The following is a 27,095-nucleotide window of genomic DNA, read 5'->3' on the forward strand; positions in this document are numbered from 1 at the left end:
GGAAGGGATTTGGGATGGATGGAGGGGGCTTAGAGAAACGCAGAGTGGGGTGGGGGGGGGGTGCAGAGCAGAGAGTCATCAGTGTTACAGTCAAACAGCCATGAAAAGCCTATGAGGATGAAAAGAACAAGAGTGCCTTTTTTATCTAATGCACACAAATCCCATATAAATACTCCAAATATGTTAGTCGGGGTATGACAAGGAATGCCCCTCCATCACTTCCCTCCCACAATAACACAGACGTGGATGGCTATATTTGTATGTATCTGTTTATGAGTCAGGCCCGGGACAAAGAGAGGGGCGCTTTCAGTCTTTAGTCACGCTGTTTCAACATGTCATTCATGGAGAAGAGTGTATTAAACAATCACTCTGAAACAGTTTTGTCGGCACTCCGGAGACTGAACCGTGGTGGAAACGGACTCCGCTGGAGTTTTGAAATGTGGCTGCGGCTTCAGCGTTGGGATGGCTGCGAGCGTAAGACCCGGAACTGATGTGGCTTTGACATTTGAAATGTCACTGGGAGGGAAGGCTTTTAGGCTGCAGCTGGGTCATTTGGCCACTGATGATCTCATACAATTCATATAGAGACAATGGGGAATCACTGTGGGAGAGGAGATGACAAGTAGAAGTAAAACAGTGCTTCATTTATGAATAGTTGTAATAAACATTTTGTTTTTATTTAAAGAGGCTACAGCCAACACTTTTATGAAAGCAATGTACCAAATAAAAATGTGATGACATTTAAAGGGAGTTCAGCTCATTGTGTCCGAACCACACCTTCACTGTTTTGGTTCACTATCACCGCTCTCATAGCGTTAACGCCAGCTTTTTAGCTATTAGCTAAAAAGCTCTTTTAATCCACAGTAATCTACCTGCTCAGCAGCAAACGGCAAATTTAGATTGATATTTCATTAGTCCATTAGTGGACTGAAAAATAAACTGCTACCATAAGGTTTACGGTTGTATTTGTAATGTTAATGATTTACATAATTAAACACTGATACATGGCGTCTACATATCTACAAAATTTTGACTTATATACTACTAAAATATTGCGTTACTATCGGAACATTTTTTGCCTCACCCCTTATCAAACATCTGTTTGCAAATTCTCACACAACTGATGCAGTAAGTCTTATGCATCCAGTCGTATCCTCACTACTTCCCCAAAACATGCATCTTCAATAAAATTCAAGGTAACAGGGTTAAGTAATTCATATGCAGATGTTTATTTTATTTAAAACAGACACAGATGTAACTCACCGTGTTGTGGGAGTGTCTGGGTACGAAGGTCCTGATGCACTCTGGTTCCTCTCTTTCCGTCTGTCCCCGAGGATGGACCCACACAGCAACACACCATTTCTGCCTCCCAGAGGATCTTCAGGGACACAAACACACACACACAGAGGGATTAGGATGTCCGAGAGCAGTTTTCATTTACCTGAGAATTAAAGGAAAAGATGACCCTGTTTGTCCATGAAAATAATTCACAAACCTCTTGGAACTTTTCTTGTTTTAGTGTTTGAGGTCTGTCCTAGAATATTTATGCCAACAAGTGTTTATTGTTTCATATTTGTAATCAATTTAGATCACTTTGTAGAGATGTTTTCACTTTTTAAAAGCCATCAAATAAAGAAATATAACAAAGAAATGCATTAAAGTAGGTGAAATGTTTTCCACTGTATATGCTTTGTCATGCCAGTAAAATCCAAAACGTAATTTTTTCCATTTGTCTTGTCCATCAGTAAAGCAGCAGGTTTCAGGCACTTCTGCTCCGGCTTTGCTTTTCAAAACTGGACGTTGCTGCTCATTTTACTACATTTTTGTCCCCTTGTGTATCACGATGTTCTCCGGCAACGTTTGCATTAGTTTAGTCTTGACTTTTAACTATGCAGATTACAACCCCCTGAGTAATGAGTGTGTTTCTGTATGTACTATATATACAGATTTGCCAGCCGTCTCTATAATACATTTCTATTGTGTTTACCCGACAAAGCCTGATTTAGATCTGTGAGATGGAAACATGGGCTCGTTACAGTTATTGGCAGTAATTTGCACCTTTTGCGGATATTTTGTCAGATTTACTTCTAGTATTTTGTTCAGCCATGAAAAACATACATATAGCTGTGTGTACGGGAGTGGAGGCTTTTGCCAATTTAGACGTCACACCTTGACAATCGTGTTCCTGATAAACATGTCATGCCGGTGAAGTTTGAATCGAGGTGAATTGAGAGGAGCAGTAGAACAGTAACGGAGGTTGTGTGATCAGAGCAACCAGCTGAGCTGAGAGGGGGAACAGAAACAAACGCTGCTTTCCTTCAACACACACCGGAGCTAACAGGCTTTTACCAAAACGACCAAGAAAGGGGAGAGAGAGGAGGTGGAGAAGTGGATCTTCAGATAAAGCTCTTGTCTCATTGCCCATTGAAAGGCCCCGCAGTCACATCAGCCTTTGTGAGGGGGAGACGGAACGATCAGGCATACAACTTGGCTTCTCCTCCTGGCAAAACGCTACTCAAAAGAAAAAGAGATAAGGAGGAACAGAAAGACGCCTTCCCGCGCACTTGTTCGCTACTCTGCCTCTCACAACGCCGTATCTATCTAAATCAACACACTTGTCAGCCAGACAGCTATAAGCGATTTCCAACGCCATTATGAAAAGGGACCATTTCTAAGCTGAAATGTGTGTCCTCTATTGTCTGATTATGTGTGTGTATATGTGTGTGTGTGTGTGTGTGTGTGTAGAAGCGAAGGCAGGATCTCTGTTCAGCGGATTTATGGATGCACATAAATATGAGAAGAGGCGCATAGAAATATGGTGTCGTTGCCCAATCGGAGTCCAAGACATCCACCTAACAGAACGGCTAGATCTGGTGTTGATTCATTTAGAAAGCAAGTGAAAAATAGCATAAGATATGCTCTTCTTTCCAATCATTTCAATGCAAATCAACTTGTTTCCATGATTTCCTTGAAGTGAAATAAAAATAATCCAGGGTGGCGATGGCCTAGATCAGATGTTTTCATTACTGTTCCTCAGGAAAAAACAACTTGGGTTTTTGTGTGTTCGCCAACAGCCAGGCTCTGTCCAAAATACCACTATCAGCACCTTTAAAGCTCACTAATCAACTTATATCATCGTTGTTCAATTTGTACAAAAACGCACGTGTAAAAACAATATTTCCCTGTTTGTGGAAGCTGTTTCACTTTGCACAGAGACTGGTTGGTTATATCAGATGAGGAACGTATTCCTCTCTGGTAACTACTGTCTATCTGCCGTTGAGCAAGGCATTTAAACCCTCTACTGCTTCAACAGAACTGGCACTCATCCTCCACCAATCCATCTTCTGCCACTTCTCCACATCTCACAGCAGGTTGAGCAAAGAAGCCCAAACATTCACAGTCATGTCCTCGGACTCTTCCTGGAGGATAACAGAACGGGTGGGTTATATAATCCCTCCAGCGTGTGCTGGGTCTACTCCCAGTTGGACATGCCTGGAATACCTCCACAGGAAACTTCTGATCAGATACCTGAATCCCCGTAGCAGGCTCCTTTCAATGCAAAGAAGCAGGAGAACTTCACGCTCCCACCTGTATCTGAACTGCTCACGCTCCGATTTAAGATTATGCTTCTGAGAGATGCATCTAAATTCTTATTGAAGGGTGTCACACCTCCCACATCGCAACGTTTAGTTTGACCTCCGCGTCCATAAAAAGGTTTGAAAGCTCCACTCCTGTCAGGAGGCAGGTACTAAACATGAACTTAACATTAACAAACGTCTCCTGCCTGCCGCCCACAGAGTTGAGAATTTATGCAGGGATCTACATGCAGAGCTTTTCTAATAATCTAATGATACTGACAATCTTACCTTTATATAGGAATTAACTGATTAAGCGGAATTGAAACACAGTAGCATTATCTCACAGAAACAACTATTTTTCTGTTTTTCTTCTTTGTAAATAGTAAGACACATTTTCAGTTGTTCAAAATCCCTTTTGCACCCACGTAAGAAAACAAGAAAAATGTGGCCACAATATAACCGTGTTTGTGCTATAAACTCCTTGCAACTGACATTTATGTATATATTATTTCTGGAGTTATGAGTATCAATATTACTGTCATTAATTACTCCATTTTAACTCCCTGGTGCTGTTAAGGCTTTGTATTACGGACGGAGCTGCAAGCAAATTCAGCAGTTTGTGAAAGAGGCACGAAATGTAATCTATTGGTTTTGTGCTGAGTGACATGAATTGTCATTTTTTCTAATTCACTCGCCGTGGCTTTGTGGTTGAAAGTCCTGTTTTGGACCGATCTGCCCCCATAAATGGTCTTTCTCAATATTTAATCCTACGTCTCTGCTCTGACTGTTGCATGGTCACATGAGTGCATTTCATTTGTGTGTCCACCATGACAAATTATTCTGATTAACTTTCTACTGACGTTGTTTTTGTGTAAATAAGTTGCATTTCATGACTATTTTATGAGCTGCCGTGAGAGTGGAAATGTACAGTCAGGCTTTGTGTATGTGCAGTAAATGTGTGTATTTGCTTACAAACAAGAAGTTGACCTGGTTCAGGTTATTCAGTGTTTGTACAGAGAAACAGCAGGATGTTTGGGGACTCGTAGCTAGGGAACGCCTGTTTCACATGGAGAGAACAGGCAACTTTCACATTTCTGTTTAACAACTGATTATTACAAATGGTTGTTTCATGCAGGATTCGCCATAGGAGCTCCCGTCCACGTCACGCCCAACTGCACACATATACAGCACACATATTTACACAAACACATATGTCTCCGCGGGCTATTTTGAATTGGAGCCACAGTGTGTGACTATGACGGAGAACAAACACATTTCTGTCTCCTGTGTGTGTTCAAACATAAACACTGTCTGTCTGGGCCAAAGGTTCCTGTAGCTGCAATGTGGGAACCTGTGTTTGAAACCATGGGAGCGATGAAACAAGTCTGTGTTTCGTCAGCTTGGAAGGACTCGCACTATGTGTTAGATAATAGATAAGTCATGTGATGACAAGTAAACTACATTTCATATAGCAAACAGGGGAAAAAGAAATATTCCGATCCTTACGGTAAGCAAAATTACTAATACTGCAGTGTATAAATACTCTATTACAAGTAAAGGCATGCATTGAAAATCCTACTTAATAAAAGTGAAAAACAATCACCATCTCTGTAATATCTTAACAATTGCCTTAATTTCCTCTGAGAGGATGCCTGGTCTATCCTGGTAGTGTTACCTTCAGGATTAGAGCATCAGGATTAGAGCATCAGGACTAGAGCATCAGGATTAGAGCATCATGAATAGAGCATCAGGATTAGAGCATCAGGACTAGAGCATCAGGACTAGAGCATCAGGATTAGAGCATCAGGACTAGAGCATCAGGACTAGAGCATCAGGACTAGAGCATCAGGATTAGAGCATCAGGATTAGAGCATCACGACTAGAGCATCAGGACTAGAGCATCAGGACTAGAGCATCAGGATTAGAGCATCAGCACTAGAGCATCAGGATTAGAGCATAACGACTAGAGCATCACGACTCCGAGCATCACGACTAGAGCATCACGACTCCGAGCATCACGACTAGAGCATAACGACTAGAGCATCACGACTCCGAGCATCACGACTAGAGCATCACGACTAGAGCATCACGACTAGAGCATCAGGATTAGAGCATCAGGACTAGAGCATCATGACTAGAGCACCAGGACTAGAGCATCAGGATTAGAGCATCAGGACTAGAGCATCAGGACTAGAGCATCAGGACTAGAGCATCAGGAATAGAGCATCAGGACAAGAGCATCAGGACTAGCATCAGGACAAGAGCATCAGGACTAGAGCATCAGGACTAGAGCATCAGGAATAAAGCATCAGGACAAGAGCATCAGGACTAGCATCAGGACAAGAGCATCAGTACTAGAGCATCAGGACTAGAGCATCAGGACTAGAACATCAGGACTAGAGCATCAGGACTAGCAGGTGACTGGGTTCAGCTCAGAAAGCCTTTAGTGAATCAGCTTTCTTTGTTAAAAGTAGTTTCAAGTTGAGCTGAAATGCTGTTTTATTCTTTTAGATCACATTCCCGGTCATATTGTGCACCTATTATTTGACAATACTGTATATACTGAACATTTCTTGAACGTTTTGAGATCTAAATCCAATATCTTGTTTGTCCTGGAAAACAAAGTATGGCACATGCTTACATCAGCTAGTAGCCTATCAATCAAAGTCAAACAAAATATCATGACATCCATCTCTCAAATGAGAGATGGATGAAATGAGTCATACTGTGTGAACTTCTAACTGGTTATAAAGCATCCAATGTTTACATAGTCGACGGGGCCACCGGTGCGGACAGACCCAGATGATGTATTATGGAAGACATTAATAGATTGATTGACTTAATAATGAATCACTTTATATCAAGTTACAGTAGTTTACTGGTTATGTATCTTATCACAATCTATCGTTACCATTGGTGTTTTGATGTACAATCTTTATATGAATAGTAACTCTGCTGTCAGACAAATGTAGTGAAGTAAAAAGTACAACAGAGCCAAAGCTGATTCTGGTGGGGTGTGACGGGCAGCCATGCCAGGGGCTATGTATGTGTGTGTGTGTATGTGTGTGTGTATGTGTGTGTGTGTGTGTGTGTATGTGTGTGTGTGTGTGTGTGTGTGTGTGTGTGTGAAAAGCGAGACACCTGTTCACTGGAGCCCTTTGCTTGAAGCGAGCCACTCATTATTTATGAGCTGGCTTTTCTGCTCCATTAATGTGTCTGCTTGTCTGAATGTTCAAGCACAAACACACACACACACACGCACACACACACACACACACACACACACACACACACACACACACACACACACACACACACACACACACACACACACACACACACACACACACACACACACACAGGCATCAGTTTAACCATCACCACACAATGCCATTATTCTCCTTTTCAGGTTGTGTGTTTCAGTTTAGTCACCGGCAATGTAACATGAACAAGAATATGTCTATGTTTGTCTAATTTGTGTGAATAAGATATAACTGCAATAACTGATTGAGGTTGTGTCAGGTGACTTTTATAGCCTTATTCTGAAAATGAAATGAGGGTGGCGAGAGGGAGCCAAAATATTACATTTGTAATATGCACTTATTATTTATTATTATTATTATTGTTTATTATTATTATCATGTTATTATTTTTTATGATGATCTATTACACATAAAACAGTTTTCCACGACATGTATTTAAATGTATGTTATGGTTTAGTGATTGTTTGCGGCAACTACCTTTAATCTTACCAAGTAACAATAGTTAGTTGTGCGCTAGTTAATGCCTTCAGTTACTTTTCAGCAAAAGCATCTTCTGATATATGTGGAGTTATCGGGTCCTCCTCACACATGTAGTCCTGCTTTCAGTTCAATTCTTTAAATGCTTTTGTTTACTTTAGCTGACGATAGCGGCCAAAAGTTAAGAGACAAAACTGGTTATGGAACAAAAAATGCATAAAATCAATATTCATGCATTCTTTCATTTTCTTTATTCATGAACTGTGTTGTTTTTCCTTTTTTAATGCATTCCTTCCTTTCAGAGTTTCTATTTCACTTTACGTCCTCCTTCCTGCTGCCCTCCTTTCTTTCCTCTGTTCCTACAATCATCCCTCCTTTTTCTTTCTCTCTCCTGTCCCTTCCTCCCCACTTTCTCTGCAGCGCTGCTGTCCAAGGATAGGACATGCTGCAGGTGATGGAGGTAAATCATCTAGGACATAATTAAGAGGCTTATGAGGAAGGAGTGTGCCTGTTATGCATCGCATTAGAAAAAAAGAAACTGCTTGCAAACAGGCCTCATAGTTACAGAAACGCTCATTTTCATTCACCGACAAACACACAGACACTCAGCCGTAGGGGTCTGACCTTATGCAGTGGAGTTAAATACCTCTCCTGCCTCATTTGGCTGTCTGTGAATGCACACACACACACATACACACGCACACACACATGCACACTCAAGCACACTGCCTTCTGGTGTGTTTTAATCACCAATGAAGGACTCATCAGACATGTTCATCTAGTTCCCTCACAAATTTGAATGTTTTCTGCTCACCCGTTGGCCCTTGAAGCCTCTGTGAGGAATTGTGTGTGTGTGTGTGTGTGTGTGTGTGTGTATGTTTCTCAGTGTGTGTGTGTGTGTGTGTGTGCGTGCGTGTGTTTCTCAGTGTGTGCGTGTGTGTGTGTGTGTGTAATCAGGAACTCGGCTTGATCCCCTCTGGTATGTGCTTTCGGGAGTGTTTGTCAAAGGGCAGCAGCACAGCCTGAAGTAACAACAAAAAAAGGCCTTCGCTGGGTTTCCTTCCTTAGCTGGTTTGTCCAAAAAAACTTTGGTGTAATATAATTCATGAGCCTCATATTAAAGACTTTATTATTCAACACTTTATGTCACTATACTTTGTATTTCATTTTAGGGGAAGAAAAATCCCCAAACCATTATTTGTCGTTATTTTATTTTGTTGTAACTGTGGTCATATTGTGTTATGATTTTATCAAGATACTCCATCCTTTTATTAATGTACATATCCTATTATTTACTGCTGTGTTTGATTTCATCTCTTTGTAAAGCATTGCTTTGGTTAACGTTTGTTGTTGATTTTAATTGGGCTCTATAAATGAACATCACTCACCTGTAAAGGTTGATTTTTTACACTTTTTAAATCTTACAAACATGTAATGAAAACTTTACTCGGTTACTCACTTTTAATAACCAGTATCGATGATATTCTCTCTCAAAGAAGGCAACAGGCTGTGTGAATTTTACATGAATATGTCAAACACAATCTGATTGAGTTCCCCTTTGTGATATTAAACGAGGTTGAGAGAGTGAGAAAATAGCTGGTGTTAGATATCAGAAAAGTGTGTCGGAGTGGGTGAGTTACTGAGGTTATCAGGAGCCCACCTCCCATTTCACATGTGAGGAGAAATAACGAGTTACATTTGGTGTCTTTTTGGTCAGACATTATGATTATTTTCTTACCGTTGGCTGTGATGGTCTGGGCCTCGATTTCATTAGCTTTCCTCTTGGCCACATCTGCTAGCACCACCTCGCCCTTATCGCTGGCAACATAATGGAGGTCCTTTGAAGGAAATGCAAGAAAGAAAGAAATGGGAACGTTAATCTAAAATGAATCTAGGCTCCGATGACAATAGGTTTTTTTTTTTTTGGAGGGGAGGGGGCGGTGTTTTGGCAGGAGGAGGAAGAAACAGATGAAATGACAGGAAAAAAATGAGCCGTTTGAAGCCCAACATCAGAAAGAGCACCGGTTGGATGAAATGCCGGTTCCTCCAAAAACTTTGAAATCAGCCAGCTTGCGCCCCCCCTCCTCCTCCCCCTTCATCCCTCACACCCTCGTCTCCCCGTTTTTGAACTAGGGAGGATGTTATCTGTCACATTTCAAAAGTGGGAGAGGAGGCGAGGGACTGTTCACCTTTCAGAAACGCTGGTATTCTCTCTTTACGGAGAAACATATCCAGCCGAGCACATTACTATATCAGCCTGCGACAATATTGGAAACAGCGTGTTTCCTCTGTATCTCTCTGTTTGAGTCCTGCATGGCCATAAAGAGAGATAATATTGCTAAATGATGTCTGAGGGTGGCCGATTTAAAGCTCAACGCTGTTGATTCATTAACAACAGCTGTTCCTGTTTTAAGGAGTTCTGGGCGACTGACGAGACCGAGGTAAATTAATCTTTTTAAAATACCAGAACAATGAAATCATAGTTTTAATGAATGAGATCAGATTACAATATTATTTGTCCTGTGATGGAAATGTACTGTGTCCCGAATATATAGTGCAGGTTGTTGTGTGTTCACACTGGAAAAGTGACAAGATTACTGAAAGAAGTATACAACCTAAAATTAATTTTGAGTGTGCAACCTTTTCTCCCACAATGCAATGCATAAAGGAAACGGAGGAGCTGTTAGATTACAGTCAATGCATGCAGGCCAGGTAGAAAAGAGATTAGAACCAAATCCTTTTATGATGTAAAAATGGTTTAGATTAAAAAGAGTATGCACATTTGAACATTTATGACATCAGCTGCATCAGAGGATCTACACAATTCAGAACTCAAATGAATGAACACTGATTGAAATGAATCTGGATCGTAACACAGAGCAGCAACAGTTACACATTTCTCAGTCTAAGAAGCAAACCGGAGCAGCAGCAGGACGGTATAAAACCCTGTTTTGTGTCAGAAAGGTCACCGGTTTGAATCCCCCAGAACGGCTGTGAAGTAAATGAAAAACACACCCTCAACAACAATCAGCGTGTTGCCCCTGTTGCTCCAGTGGAGGCCGTCAATAACCCGCAGTAAAGGCTGAAAATGTACTGGTCAGCTCCCAGTGGAAAGCAGGACAGTGGAGTGAAATATACTTAATGTGGATAAAGCATAAATAAAAGTGAGAACAATTAAAATCAATTAAAAAAAGAAAGAAATATATACACATATATAATATATGTGTGAAAAAGAAGGCCAAAAACAACACTCAACCTCTCAAGTGATTGAACAGAAAGTGAATCACACGCTCATCCTGGCACCCAACGAGGGGCTTCTCAGGGTCGCAGGGTTTCCTCAGGCCGAGTGCAGGACCTGAGGGCCCATCAAAGGGTACAGCGTGTTAAGAAAAGTCTTCCGCCTCAGCGACATCACAGGACATCAGTGCCGTGACTCAGGGCTCGCCATGGATAACCCTCAGCTGGCTAAAGCCAGCCCCCAGCTGAGCCTGCACCCGGCCCTAATACCCCCATATTGTAACCCAGCTTTTGTACCCCTGGAGGAAAAAAAAGAAAGGGGGGGTGTTTTCCAAAAGAGGGGGGGGAGCAGAGAGGGATTGAGGCAGGAAAGAGGGGGGGTATAAGAGAATGAGAGAGGAGCTGAAATTGAAGAGTATGAATGGGAACAGATTGGGTAATTATAGTGTGGTGCCTGCCCTCTGTGGCGAGGAGTTAGGAGGAAATGTGAAAATGGCCGACAACAAAATGGCCTCAAAAGAGCCCAAATCGGCTCCCAGGACTGAGGTGGCTAATTCAGCCGCTGTGAACAAGGACGTGGCCCCTCAATTAGATATGAGTGAGGCTTCCTAATTGATAACAAACAGAGCAGCAGAAGATTAAAGCGGGCGTGGAGGAATTACAGCGAAATGATAGCGAGAGACAGAGAGAGACGGTGAACAAGACATAAAAGACGCGAAGAAGGCAAAATTCACAACAAGGGTTTTGGTGGGGGAGAGAGAGAGAGAGAGAGAGAGAGAGAGAGAGAGAGAGAGAGAGAGAGAGCGAGAGAGAGATGGACGGAACAGAACAATATGAACATTTGATGCCGGGGCGCTTTATTCCAGCTTAGCTCCTCATAATACTGTCTGAATCTGGAGACCCAGAGAAAGAATAAACAAATGAACAAACGAGAGAGAGAATCACTGAGAACTCAGAGAGAGAGAGAGAGAGAGAGAGAGAGTATCAGCCCGACTAAGAAGGGATAACAATAATACTGCATATAAAACCATCAGATATTACACCTCTTATTCCCAGTCGTTCAAACGCGACACTAATCTTATTTATATAAGAGCTTTAGGGGTTGCAGCTCCTGATAAAGAGGGGTGTTTTAGTGGGCCATTTTTGGGGAGTGCAGGGAGGGGAGGGGGTAGAGTCGGTGGACACTAAGAGCCTGATATTGACTGATATTTGGGTTACCTCCAAATAAACGAGGGATTAGGTTAACTGGCACACAGCAGCGCTTACGACACGTTAACAGACGGGATCATGTCCGAATGTTTGCAGGCTGTGGGTTACTGTCAAATAGGATGAATGGGAAGTACAAACATGAACATTCATGGGTTATTTAGGCACTATGTACACAAAGAAAACCTATTATTGATGCATGGGTCATCTGCAGAGACAGAGTTTGAGCTTTGTGATCGCTGACCACCATACATGACTTATTATTGTGGGAAAACTGGGTCAATTTTAAGGTGAAATTAGACTGTAATTAGCCTGTTATGTTTCAAACATCCACTATTACTTGTGTTCACGCCTAAGAACATGCATTTGGTTTAGAGAGGCAACTTTTAATTTTAATTTCTTGCTTAAAAATGACATATCTTGTGGTTAGAATAAGATCTTGTGTATTAAGTCTAATTCTGGGATTGATATCGTATCTGAAAGCATTCCATATTAGAAACTTAAAGGACTTTTTTTTATCTTAGGGTTATTTTGTAATTTAATGTAATATTTTCAAGCACAGTGTATCAAGTGTTCCAGTACACGGAAAGGAAAATGTGAATGAGATATGTAATAGGTTATGTCTTATAGAGGCCCACACATAATGTGTGTGTGTATATATATATATACACACACACACTTGCTAATCAAATTCTGATTATTGCCTTTGAAATTTTCCAGCTTCGTTACAAATATATTGCCACATAATACAAATCTACCAAAAACAGTTAGTCCCAGAAATTCAAAGATTATTTTTTTCAAGCAAAGAAATGATTCAGGGATGAATTTCCCTTTTGTCAAAAACATAAAGTCAAATATCTGACTGGACACAAATTCACACGGACCCAAGGGAACGTGAAAACACACATTCACTAATGAACATCCGGCATGAGGACACACCTGTTATCCAGGAGCCTTGTGTTTGACTAACACTTCTATCAGATAGGTGTTAAGGACGTTTTAATAATGCTAATTACTCATCTGAGCCACAACAATGAGCTTATTGCCAAAGACGTGCGATACCTCCTCCTCCTCCTCCTCCTCCACCAGCAGTACGTTAGATAGGGGAGGAAGATAGGAGGTGAACCCAACAGACGCGGCTTTGCCTCACTGCTAGCGTATCTAACAAGAAACAGTACAAGCCCTCATTGGGGAACAAAAGAGCCGTCATCAGATTCGGCTATCGCACAATTTGATTTAATTAACAAGCTACATCAAGAGCCAAGAGGAAGAGAAAGGGGGAGGGAGGTGGAGAAAAGAAAACCCAACTTGTCGCCGGCTTGACTTCGCTGACGAGTGACCTAATTGGTTACATTATCAACTCATTATCAAAGGCTAATTAGGGAGCTACAGAACAGCACCAATTATGAAAAAAAATGCAAACGACTCCCTGCTACTACCTCTACGTACATCCCCCAACCACCTCCGCCAAAACACCCCCGGTCACCCGTTCTCCTCCCCCTCAATTTAGCCTGACACTAAAGTGTTTCATTTGAACAAAAGGTTTCTTTTTTGTAAAAGGGGCCCTCTATTGTTAGTTGGGAAACAATGGGGCCTGAAGGAGTGGGGGTCTGGTGATAGAAGGGGGGGGTATCATGCTGGGCATTTCTAGAAGAGGTGAGGGAGCGCTTGTTGTCTATGTGTGTGTTTGAGTGGGAGCATTTTATCAAGTCGATGGTGCGTTATTGAGCTCTGTGGGCAAGTTTGGGAGTTAGAAAGAGTCGGGTGAAGGTGGGGGTCGCCCTCATTAACCCCCCCCAACCCCAACTCAATCAGCTGACCAGCAGGTTAAAGCAACAACGCAACCTAATTAGAGCGAAGGACAGAGCGAAGGGTGAAATGTCAACGTCCTCTTTCTTTTCACACAACAACGACTTGGTGCTCTCTTGGAGTGCTTGTTGTAAGAAAGCAATAACACAATGAGACGTGTTTGAAATGTGTGGTAGTGTTTGGTGAGATCTGGAGACGGCCACTGCAAAAACGGTTTCCAATTCTGTATCTTAAATTTGTTTGTAAAATATATATTTTTTAAGCTGAAGAGCTTGGAAATGCTGCACACATCCATTTTCTACCGCTTATCCTGTATTCAGGGTCACGGGGGGGCTGGAGCCGATCCCAGCTGTCATTGGGCGAAGGCAGGGTTCACCCTGGACAGGATGCCAGTCTATCACAGGGCCGACGTGTAGAGACAGACAACCATTCACTCTCACATTCACACCTACGGGACATTTAGAGTCATCAATGAACCTATCCCCATCCTGCATGTCTTTGGACTGTGGGAGGAAGCTGGAGAACCTGGAGAGAACCCACGCTTACACGGGGAGAACATGCAAACTCCACACAGAAGGAACCCAAACCGGGAATCGAACCCGGGACCTTCTCGCTGTGAGGCGACAGTGCTACCCACTACACCACCGTGCAGACCCCGCTGCACACATGATTTCATTTACAACAGGAAGGACATCACGCTGGCTGTCAGGTGTGGCATTAGAGCCACAGTCCTCAAACTGGACTGATACGGACGAGAAACTGGCTCCATAATTGGAGGTTCTTGTAGTTTTGTTCACACAGTTTTGAAGAACCAACTTCACACAATCAGGCTCTGCAGATCAATTACTGCAGTGAGTCCCAAATGAGTCCCTGTGATGAACCCTCCGTTAGCCACACGCTCTGTCAGCGCTCCAGAGCTCCAAATGACTCTACGTTCTCCTCTAGCTTCACTTCGGAACATAGCATAGTGTCTTTTCAAAGTAAACCCCCGCCTTTACAGGAAGTTTTGAAATGTGTCTATTTTCGTGGTATGAAAAGGGTTTGAGTGGTATCATTTAACAATTTGCCATTTTTCCATAAATAAATTAAAACATTTATATGAACATTCCAGACAAAGTTCATTATTGACATTATGACAAGGATTTTGACAAGCTAGCGCATGTAAAGTACATGCTCATCATTTTCTTCAGTTTCATCTCTCATCGCCATCAGAACTGATGGACCTTGTTTCTTTTATCTCTCGCCGCCTTTCCTCTCTTTTTCTTTTGCGTTTGTCATATAGCTTTCCATCCACACCAACACCCACCTCCTCCCCATCTTGCCCCCCCCCCCCCCCCCCCCCCCCCTTTCCCTCCTCTCCTTCCTTTGCGCTCTTTCAAGGTCCACAGGCTCGACTCCACCTTTTCAATTCGGCTTCCCAGCAGCACTACTTAGTGGGGAGGTAATTGGAACCAGTGCTATCAGTGTGATTGAGGGAGAAGTGTATGTGTGTGTGTGTGTGTGTGTGTGTGTGTGTGTGTGTGTGTGTGTGTGTGCGTGTGTGTGTGTGTGTGTGTGTGTGTGTGTGTGTGTGCGTGCGCGCTGTATTAATGTCTAGTGTGTTGGTGAAGCATGGAGCAAAGGGGCCCCCCATGAAAAAGGGGGTCAAACACATAGAAGAGCATTTCAGTGTGGAGTGGAAGAAAGAGCGAGTTAGAGGGAAGATGAGAGGGGAGGAAAAGGCCAAGCCGAGGCCATGGAGGTTGTGAAAAGACAGGGGCCCATACTGAGATCACACCTGCTCTCTGACATGCAAAACACACACTCACACACACACACACACACACACACACACACACACACACACACACACACACACACACACACACACACACACACACACACACACACTTGTACGGGTTACAAGTCTTGTACAAATGAAAGTAACAAGAGCCCAACAGTTATTGAACAATTCAAATAGGTTGTGTGTAGCATTACAAACCAATGCTTGTTACTAACATGAACTCTTCCCTGGAGTCTTGCAGGTTTCCAGGGATCAGGCTAACACCTGGACGCTGGTTGTTCCTGCTGCCGTGGTCCTGCTCACTGTTACGATTATTACTATTATTATTATGCTAGTATTTATGCTTTATTATTATTATTCCATTATATCGTCTGCATCTGAACATGTGGATGTTTGTGATTCAGTTAAATTCAAGACTTTTCAAGAGCTTTTTTAATAACATAGAATGTGATTTCATATGTTTTATGATAGTATGATGGAAAACCATGTAACGGACAATAATAATGTATTATTATAATATTTTTTCATTAAATGGGACCTGGACCCGGATAAGCAGTGTAACATGGCCATCATTAGAATCATTATTATCATGAAAAAAAACAACATATTGTTTATTTTCTCATATTCTTTTTTTTAAACAACACAATTAATGTAGTTAATAAATGTAAAAATAAGATGCTTCCAGGCAGAAGATGTTCCAAATTAAAGTGAGTCAGTGTGAAACATGAGGAATTTTCATGTTTAGATTGAAGATTAGAAATGCAAAACAAATACGGTCAAAGGAGTTCATTTGTGGAATAGTTTTGAAAAGGAAATTGTTATATATATATATATACGGTAATTAAATGATTAACAAATATAAACTGAGGTACTACAGAGAATGTACATTTTTGTTTGGGACTGATTGTGTTTATATAATATACATATGTTTAATTTTGTCTCTTACTCTCATTTTCAGTGTATACATTCATGAGAATTGGACAAAATAATGACTGTAAAAAGGGGCGATGTAATGAGATAAGTCCAGTCAGCATTAATTTGCTTTGGATGTTCAGTACTTCAAAAGTAATCACATATTATTGTTTTCACTATTTTTCACATGTGTATTTGTGTTGTAGACGTTGAAAACAACTGTGTTAAACTCAACTCATGATGATGACAACAAGCTTCCTCGCTGCTTCAGCTAGCAGAGGAGCAGTGTTTACCACAGGTCTGATTAAACTCCATTAAAATGATTGGACAGCCCCCTGCATGAACAATCCTCTATAGTCTATCGCTGTATAAAGTCTCCCACAGGGCTGCTCGCTCTTAGTAGATTAGTCTACTGATCGGTTATTTTGGTCTCAGTCGACTAAGATCGTTTCAGTCGATAAGTCCTTTTTTATGCTTTTTTCATGCTGAATGACTTATTTTAAAGTGGTGCTTTTGTATGATCCTTTGTAGACAAACTCAGTTTTACAGATCTGTCGGAGGACAGCCGTCAGACACAAAATCAGCCATCAGACACAAACACATTGTAGAACTAACATTACTCCCAACGACAGGCAAAAGAAAATATTTGAGACTTTTGTAGATTAAAATGTGTACATCTTCGAGGACTTTTTTCAAGCTTTTTCAAGACCTGAAGATGTCACACTTTTTCAAGGAGAGAGTACTTTCCACTCACCATGAACAAATCGGTGGCTTCTAAATCTACAGCCAGGAGGAAGGCCTTCTCCAAGCGCTGGTGTCTGCGGAGGAAAATGGAGACGGTTCAACAGGAAGCATGACAACATCAACCATCAATCTGAAAATACATGCTTTGGATTCAAATGGATGGATGGATAGGTCAGTAGCACGGATTTCCTCCTTCCTCCTTCGTCCTGCACACACCTCGATACACACACACACACACACACACACACACACACACACACACACACACACACACACACACACACACACACACACACACTCTGCATACAAAACCATCAATAATTGAACTGAGAGTAGCAAGCCCTCGTCCTATTATCCAGAATTAAAGCTGGAAGAGAGAGAGCTGCATCTCCCAGTACAAAACACCTCAACTTTCCCTGTCTAGAGCCAACATGAAACAAACAAACACAAGCAGAGAGAGGAGGTGTTTGGTAGGAGGGGGGGGCGTCCCTTCATTTGATGTTGATGGAGAGAAAAAGAATGCAGGTAGGTGATAAGAGAGGAGAGGAGGAGGGATGCCAAACGGTGCTCCGGCTCGGCTACAGAGGAAGAAGAAAGAAGAGGCAGAGGGAAACGGGAGGTAATTGCAGGATGGAGAGCAGTAAGCAGCAGTGTGTGGGAACAACGGGGTCTATTTCAGTCAAACAGGCATTTCAAAAGGCTCTCATGGCAGAAGGGAAATGAAACAACAGTCTAAACAGGTGCATGCAAGGTGCTTTGCCTTATGAATGACTCAAAGCTGCATCAGTGTGCGGCACGGTGAAATTCAAAGGCTATTTCCTTTTTAGAATTTTTTAAATAGCATTAGCGAGCGGCAAATAAGCAGTATTAAATTGTATCGGCCATGGATGTCATTTTTTGGAATATGTCATATTCTGGTTCTGCACCCAATCCTCAATTCTGGTAATGCTTTAATAATAGTCCATAAATGTGTGTACAGCAGCTCTAAAATAGGCGACCTTTAGCAGAGCAAAACAAATGTCTCCCTCACAATATCAAATTAGGACCACAAGAGTACGTGGCGTTACCTGAGAAGGTAGTGAAAAAAGCGGCGAGCACACTTGCTGATTGGCTCCCTGTACTCGAGTATCAGGGCATCGGGGAGAGGAGCAGGTGGGGCGTAAAACACACCGAGAGCTGCTTCTAGTTGGGCTGCGGACAGAACACACACACACACACACACACATTTATACATACAAGATAAATACAAATACAATTCAGAGGGATTTAGTGTCAGGAAACAAAGACAGACATCTGAAAACATGCTGCACAAGTTCTTTGTTTTTATTTGTGAAGATAATGCAGCAAGCTCACTTAAAGCCGTGGCTTATCTGCATATTTATGAAGTTCTTGTTAAGACGAGACACTAAAGGCAAAAACATTGTTTATTTTCTCCACTAGTCGATTTTAAGATTTTGTCCTCTTTCGGACTAGTGGAAAGAAAATTCCAAAACATACATTTTAGGTGTTTATTTTACTACTTATAAGGCCACATTTGCATATTTAAACATTTAAAAAAAAAGTAATACAAACAATTATTGATTTCCATGTCAGTAAAACCACTACTAGTATGTTTTAGTACTTTTGTGTATTCAAAATATCTACAGTATATTAAAGGACTTTTTCTCTAAATCATTTTTTTTTCTTGGACCCTGAGGTAGAAATCTCCACTTCAGTAGCTCATACATCCACCAAACCTTATACTTTCATTCTTCTCTATATTCTGAAGGTTTCTAGGAGTTTGTTCTTAAATCATCCATATCCTATACATTTTATTACTAAACCAAGGAGAAATTAGATCTTTTTTGGCTGTTGACAGTATTTTATCATTTAATGTGTGGTAAAAGAGATATTCAACATTCCCTCTATAAACACACTTGACTATTAATATAATTTGTCAACAAAAAACAGACTAAAAAAATCGTTGGGCAAAGGCGGGGTTCACCCTGGACAGGTCACCAGTTTATCACAGGGCCGACACGTAGAGACAGACAACCATTCACACTCATGTGAGAGTCACCAGTGAACTTATCCCCATCCTGCATGTCTTGGAACATCAACAGCTAAATTAACAAAAATGAATAAGTAAGTGTACATGTACTTACATAAATGACTATGGAAGTTCAGCAGGTTAGTTTACGAAACAAACAACAAATTAACTGTGATAAGCTTTAAAATATTTCCCTCTCAAGTCTCTCTTGTGTCTTTTTCACTGGGATTCGGTCTAATGTTACACAGCCAGAAAAATAAAAACAAAACGGTGTTCTTGGATTTGACTACTGATGTCTGACTGTTTATCAGTAAACCGTGTCTAACATGACGTGGTCAACCCACCCTCTCTCTCTGCGTTCAGCTCCAGCCTCAGCAGGTGGTTGGTGACTGAACACAGGCCTCGGTAGCACTCGTCTCCCATGATGCTCCAGTCCATGGCCTCCAGGATGCCCAGCGCCTCTCTGACCTGACCACAACGCAGCCGCTGCTGCAGAAGCTCCCCAGGACCCATCTGGCCTCCAGTCAGAGCTCCTGTCACAGGAAGTAAACCAGCAGCAAAGAACAGATTCAAAAAGAGCAACAGGATCTCATTCATCTCCAAACTATACTGTCTCTAGAAAGAACAAACTAGAAACATTTTACACAAGTCATGTGTTTTGGGATTTTTTTGATTAAGTTATTAACACATTTATTGTTTAGAGGTACATTTAATAGCTGAACATAGTCGGGTGTTATGGTTCCCTGAGTATGTATCCCTGAAGCACTTACTGAAGATAAGTAAGTGTCCAGTGGTTCGGTCTAAATTCTGATTCAGCACTCGATTGACTAGACTGACATCGACTTGTCAATCAATTAGTGGGGAAGTTGAATCCATGGTGTGTGTGTGTGTGTGTGTGTGTGTGTGTGTGTTTCATCAGTATCCATTTAAATACATCTGAAAAACACCGTGCACACATCAGAGAATAATGCTACGTTTGATTATGCCTTTTAACCAGAGGTGATTGATTATGCTTTTGTTATTGTGTGTGTGTGTGTGTGTGTGTGTGTGTGTGTGTGTGTGTGTCTGAGAAAGCACATTAGGACTCTGAAAAATGAAAGGACAAGGTTTTGTAGGCTTCCCGGTAGGTGAGGTGTCTCGTTCTGTGCACATACAGGAAGTGAAGGTGTTGAATGCCCGGGGTGATTATTGTCCTTTGTGCTGAGGGAGCCAAACCACCAAACTCAAGTGCCTGTTGCCGTATATGACGACTGCAGTCGGGTTTTGAAGACCAAATTTGTCACAACGGCTGCAACAAGGCCGTCCCATTCCAAAGATTTGGATGATCCAACTGATGGATCCTTCCTGGCCGAACCTATCCTAAGATTCATTGTGCATCAGTGACAATTGTAACATGGCGTCCTCCATCCTAATATAAAATAAAAATAATAAAATACGTTAATCAGATTAGAGGGTGGGGGTGGAATAAACTGGCGACGCAGAGAAATCCTCTGCAAACCAGGAAGTCTCATTTCAGAGACCGCTCTGTTCGGCCTCCGAAGGATGCGGCTGCTAAATTGTGACAAAACATTTTTAAAACTGATGATGCATGTGTTTGTGAATTAGTCAGCATATTGCTGGAAAAATGAGACTTTAGATTGTACTGCATGACATCTGTGAGAGTTCATAAATGGATGTTTTGATGTAGTTTTGCTGTTGTTAAACGTGGCATCAATTTACTTCAATTCATCTAGACTTTCCTTCGTGTTCTTCAAGAATGAAAGATAACACAGGGTGAGACATTGATATACAGATGGTCATTTCGGCTTATATTCACTTTCGGCTTATATTCACACTTTGGACCTAGCTGGTGGCACGGCTCTCACTCGGACAGTGTAGGTGTCAGCGGTACCATCGATGGGCCAGGCGACAGGCAGGCAAAGTCACCACTAACTTGTGTCTAATTAATTGAAGAAGGTGTGTGTGTGTGTGTGTGTGTGTGAGAAGGGGGTTGTTCGAGCAATTATAATGACAAGCTGGCAATTAGCAAGCCCCCAAATCCCCTAAAGACTGGGCTAATGTGGCTAATACATCAGCTGAGCACAGTGTGTTTTGTGCGTGTCTACGTCTATGTGTATGTGTGACGTGTGTGTGTGTGTGTGTGTGTGTGTGTGTGTGGTGGCGAGGACAGGTCAGTTCTCTCCCACACCTGTCTTCACTAACTTATTTGACCAGCTCACAGTGTCAGACAAACAACAACAACAACAACAACAACAGCACGGAGCGGGACGAGATCAGCACCAACAAACAGCAGCACTCACACTCCTCCAGAGACAAGAGTTCTACACAAAGGATAATAATGATTACTTAACTCTTAGCCATTAAAGTTGACACAGAGTATCTATGGTGAGGCGGGACATAACATCTCGAGGAAGTTGATTGGTCTGTTGAAAAGATGATCTCATACTGTTCTAGCTCTGTGCAGATTGATTGAAGCGTGGAAGTCGTGATAATATTAGTTGAAATTGGCAGCTGGTGTAAGCATGCATCATATTTTGTTTTCCAGGAAGAAAAGATTATTGGATTTTGAATAAAAAATAATAAAATCTTGTTATTTTTTCGCTATATATTGTTAAATATTTGCATGATTTGATGAGGATGTGACCTTATCATAAGATGATTTTCATGAGGGTTAAAAAGTCCGACTTTAAATCTATTGTCTTCTGGACATTCATGCAGTAAATCACAGCGTGGTGTAGTTTTGTACCTTCAGTATCCTTTCCAGAAATTATGATTAGAAACGAGACAGGAGACTATATAATAATGTCATTATAAGCTGCCAAACTAGTTGATTAAATGCTGCTTGGTGTGAACTTCTCCAGTTAGTGAGCAGCAGCTTGTTCAGTGGAGGAGAGAACCCGCTTGTATGTTACCTGGATGAGTATTATTTAACCAAAATAAATATCAAATAAAGATATTTTGTCTTTGGCTCTTGCTCTCGTTGTAAACCCAGTTATGTAATTTTTCATTAAACATCAACAATATTTTACATCCCCACAGAAAATGCCTATTTTGGTGTGGTGGAGCACATTCCCTGGTCAGCCCTTCCACAGCCTGTATGGGTGCAGGCCCAGCCGCGGCCAACGTGTGCCCAGATGAGATAACTGGTACAGGCAGGAGGAGGTGAGGGGGGGAGGCACCGGGGAGGGCCGACTCCTATGGAAAAAAGAGAAGCTGGAACTCGGCCAAGTCTTTCTTCCTCGCCGTCTCCCGACTCACTCCTTCTGTCATGTAGCAGGCCTCACGAAACAAATCAATACAGAGAAGGAACGCAGGCAAACAAACAAATGAGTTGGAGTGTGTGTGTGTGTGTGTGTGTGTGTGTAGAAGCACAGAAATAGAAGAATACACACACACACACACACACACACGTGTGTTGGGGGGGGGAGAGAATTATCACGGAGAAAAGACGTGCAGTGACTTTCTTCATCAAAACCTTGGCAGACGATCAGAGGAGGGGAAGCTATTGTTGGAAGACACCCTCCCCTTTCTCTGTGCACACAGGCAAACGCAGTTGGATACACACAGTCAAACACACACATGCACACACACACACACACACACACACACACAAAGTCACATGCACACAATCTCCTACCTTCCTCCATCCACCCCCACACTCCTACTTTCAAACTTCGGCAGAGAGCTGCGTGCCACTGTCACATCTTCTTTCCAAAGTCACAATTAAAGACGCTGAATGTGTGTGTGAGTGTGTTTGTGTATATGTGTGTTTGTGTATATGCGTGTGTTTGTGTATGCGTGTTGGTGGTTGAGGTGGCTGCTTCGTAAAAAAAAAAAAAATTTGATTGGCAAACTTTATCTATGGGGCCCCGAGGGACTGCGCAGCCACTGTAAACGATTTATCGGAAAAATGCATCCCAGAATGCACCTGGGGGGCTCTTGCCCCGGGGCGATTATTGAATGACCTCTGAGAGCGTGACTCCTGCTAACCTTCCCGCCCGTCAACAAATTAACTTCCCTCAGCAGTGAAGAGGTAAGAGGACGACCCCGTTCAGCCGCTGCATTTACACAGCGGGGTTCAGATACCGAGTCAGATCCAAGACAGAGGAAGGGAGGAGGGCGCCTTCATCACGGAGACGGGTGCATTATTTCCTATTTGGAATCACTGAGTGGAAATTTCAATTTAAAGAAATGTAAGAGTAGTGACGAGGGGTGTCGTCACATCCCGATAGACAGACAACACTTCCAATGTCCCTCATAGGACGCGTTGTTGACTACTCTACATATTTTTTCCAAAATAAGATCCCATTGTGGTCCTCCAGAAGAGGCGGGACTTAGCCTCCTCTCTATTGACAATAACTGTGATATTTAAAAAATCTTCTCTCCACCTCCCTACACTCATATTATGAGTGTTAATGATTTACCAAAAAAAAAAAACATAATAATAAATATGCAGTGCAAAATCTGGGCGTTAGTTGTTACCCTAGAAAGCATCTAAGGATAAGAAACCGCTGCATCACTGAAGGCAGGATTATTAAAGGCAAGTTCATTTTGTTTTGTTGTTGCATGTAGATGTTTGGATTTTTAACTGTTGAATTGCACAAAACAAGCAATCTGAAGATTTATTATAGATTTTTCCACTTTTTTTGACACCTTAGACTGAAGAGTGAATCCCTTAATCAAAAAGTTATTGAAATATGTTGAGTTTCTATTCCACAAGTAGTCCAGCTGAGACTGCAGTCATTTGGACTTTTGAATGTTTGAATCTTATTTCACCCACCTAGTCTGAATCTCAAGGCTGCCAGTGGTCCCCCATGAAAGGCCAACATCAGTACATCTCCTTCCTGGCCGGTCGCCCACTGCAGTCCCTCCAGTCCTCCACAGCAGCGCAGGTGCTGAGCTAGTCTTAGCGTGGCAGCTGGAGCTATCTCCTCTGCTACCAGCGCCATGCTTACAGGTGCCAAGCCCACATCAAAGCACATCAGCTCCCCCTGCTCCCCCGCCACCACCACCGCAGCCCCAGCAGGGTGCCAGGCGAGGAGGGTGGGTGGTACAGGGCAGGAGGCCAGGAGAGAGACCCCCCGTCGCTGGTCGTGCAGCACCAAGGAGGAGTCGCTCAGGCCCAGGAGAAGTGAGCTCTCAGAGGGGTGATGTGAGCAGGAGACAGGACGGGACGGCAGCGTGATGCGGGTGACGGACATGCGGTGCAGGCGTCCTCGTGCACATTCGTACACACAGGTGTCGGCCCAGGACCCCTCTCTGAATCCGTGGGGTCCTTTAGGCAGCTCTACTGTTAGCAGCTGGTAGGGCTGGAGCACGCTGAAGCGGCAGTCCAGGGGATTGCCTTCGGTCTGGAGAGAGCCAAGGACCTTTAATGTAGAGAAGAAGAGAATGCTCACACTTGAACATCCTCCATATACATGTGATCTAATCCAACAATGCACAATGACATAACATGTATAAACTGTTCTCTCTTTGCTGGGTACGAGGACAAGAACCTTTGTTATGAACCACCAAATCCTGTTGACCAAACTGCAGGCTGGAGTTAAAACACATAAAACTTGAAAATATAAAACTTTTTATACTTTAGATAAGCAAATATGAGATGCATTCTCACAATACCATATCAATATTGTGACATGAGACTATGCTAAAAAGAATACATCTGAGTGGATGCAAATGTAGCATAATCAAATCTGTGATATTAACTAGAAAATTAAGTTTGCATGCAAAGTGGGAGGAGCCATGGGAAGTGCATCATGAGAAATTAGATAAGTGTCGTAGGTTGTGTTGGACCACATCAGTCTTAGCTCTTTTAGAAGGTAGCAAAGCCCTCAGTCAGTGGACGAGATTCAATATACCATACCCACGCATATCTGTTAAACAACAAGCATGGAGAAAGATCTCTCATCCACAACCAAAATAGGAAGCGCAGTAGCGGAAATTGTATTACAAGCATTAAAAATACCTGAGTAGATACGGTTTTTGAAGAAAACAAAAGCGAGGAAGGATCGAGAGAACAAGTGAGAGACATGAGTCATACCATGGCAGAAGCCCCCAAAACCCCCCCGGAGATGGAAGAAATAGAGCCTTCCACTTTGCTCATAAACACCAGGCTGTCAATCATGACAGCGAATGATAAGAGCTCCATTTTAACTCAAGGTCAACAACATCTTCTCCCTGAGCATGCCACAGCTTGGCACCCAGCACCAAGCGATAAACAGCCCCCTCTGTTTACCTGCGCGAGGAGCCAAGAGCTCAACACTAGACCTGGTGACTGACAAGAAACAAGCCCTTTTCAGTAGAAAGAGGATGATACATGGAGAGAGCTTGGAATTATTAGACCAATGGTCAAATCCAGAATTCAGATCATTCGCTACTAGACCACAACCAATTGGAGGGAGTGGACACAATGGCCCAGCCAAGCAAGCGAGCACCGACACTGATGGAGAAAGGCCGTGTCATGGGTGGTATTGTCGATAAAACACCCACAAGGAACCAGGAACAGAAGGTGGATGACAGGAGACATCAGCCTGAGCTAAACAGCAGCCCAGCAGCTCCACAGTCACTAACAGAGCTTTATAGGAGGGATTTCACCTAACCAAAGCCTCTATCAGAGCCCTGCATTGACCGTGGCAGCTTTGGCTAAATGAGCCCATTTCTTTTCGCCATGTAGACAGAAAGACGGATCGGCTGCCTGCCTGCCTGCCTTTCCTTTCGCAAAGCTGCCCGGCCCTGTTTTTTGGCAGGCATTGCCAAAAAGGGACTTAGAGGGAGGAAGGTTTTTTTTTTTTTTTTGCCTGCCCATGGTCTACAGCAGGAGAGAAGCAGATGACTGTCCTCCTGAAAGCTTTTTCCCTCTCCCTAATCCCCCAGAGCCAGCTCCTGCTGCTCCCCAGGGGGTGGGTGCTGTGTGCTTATTTGAGGCAGCTCAGTTTATGTGAGGGGTGGGGAATCCTTGGGAGGGTGCGGTTCTCTGGATAGCTACATTTCTGCAGGGACAAAGTGACACATGCATTAAATAAACGTGCACAATAACAGGTAGCAGGCAAGGGTCCATCAAGGCCATCCATGGACTGTACGTAAAAAGTGGACGTAGCCATCGAGACATCACTCATTGGTTTATAGACTACGGTTTTGAAGCCTTGAGTTCTTCAAAACCTTCTTGCTTTTGCTAGGCAACCAAAATGTTACCATTAACTTGAGCTGAAAACACGGACAAATCTCAGACAACACCCTGGTAGCGACTTGTCAATCACAAAGTAGCCCCGCCCTGAAGCAAATTCTACTTTATAGTCTATTTAATTCTAAATGGACCATCATTTAATAAATGGACATCATGGTGTATTGAAGAAGACTAGCAATTGAGATCTCAATATACTAAATCAATTGAGAAGTAGGGGGTCATTTTCTAATACACTTCTATACAATCAGGCAACCAGTCGCCCTCTGATGGTCATTAGAAAGAATGCAGGTTTAAGGCACTCCAGCGTTGGCTCCACTTTTCAAATCCAAAGGTTGCTGCTTGAGTCCATCCAACGGAGTGCTGTCACAAGAATAACAAGTCCCAGCTTTTCATCCTGTGCCCAGCTTGCTAGCGCCTGCTGTGCCAGCATGCCACCGTAGCACCAGGGGGATGAGGTGCAGCTGATTCAGCTCGGCCTCCCCTGACAGCTAACCCTCCAAGGAAAGAAGAAGGGGGCGGACGGATTCAGCTACAAGAGCAGCGAGAAGTAAATACTGCATGGCCTGGTTCAACCTGCAACACTTACATTCTACCTACACAACAACCATAGAGCATTAGAGGGAAGTTTCCACTGCATTGGTCTTACAACACGGCCTCAGGCAGTTCCATGCACTTCCTGTTTTACAAACTGCTCTAATTAAAATACACTTTGGAAGTCAAAATGACAAACCATTCCCTCATTCTCTCCTCCCTCCTCACTATCCAGGGAGTTCTAGTGGGTTCATCAGAAGAATAAATTACGTCACTGCTGTTACACAATCAAAATGTGCCAGCAAGCAGATGATGGACCATCCATAATACATACTGACAT

General features: G+C 42.7%; 1 protein-coding gene across 2 annotated transcripts in view; it reads right to left on the minus strand.

Moving 5' to 3' along the window:
• Positions 1-27,095, minus strand: part of wdpcp (WD repeat containing planar cell polarity effector) — an 86,306-nt gene that overhangs the window by 9,996 nt on the left and 49,215 nt on the right. For both annotated transcript variants that reach the window (XM_084020731.1, XM_084020732.1), the window contains exons 11-16: positions 23,819-24,407; positions 19,383-19,571; positions 18,077-18,200; positions 17,020-17,083; positions 9,057-9,156; positions 1,264-1,378 (exon numbers count right to left, since the gene is read on the minus strand). In XM_084020731.1, coding sequence (XP_083876857.1) covers positions 1,264-1,378; positions 9,057-9,156; positions 17,020-17,083; positions 18,077-18,200; positions 19,383-19,571; positions 23,819-24,407 — 1,181 coding nt within the window. The remainder of the gene's footprint in view (positions 1-1,263; positions 1,379-9,056; positions 9,157-17,019; positions 17,084-18,076; positions 18,201-19,382; positions 19,572-23,818; positions 24,408-27,095) is intronic.

Source organism: Eutrigla gurnardus, assembly GCF_963514095.1.
Source record: "Eutrigla gurnardus genome assembly, chromosome: 11".
Classification (NCBI taxonomy): Eukaryota; Metazoa; Chordata; class Actinopteri; order Perciformes; family Triglidae; genus Eutrigla; species Eutrigla gurnardus.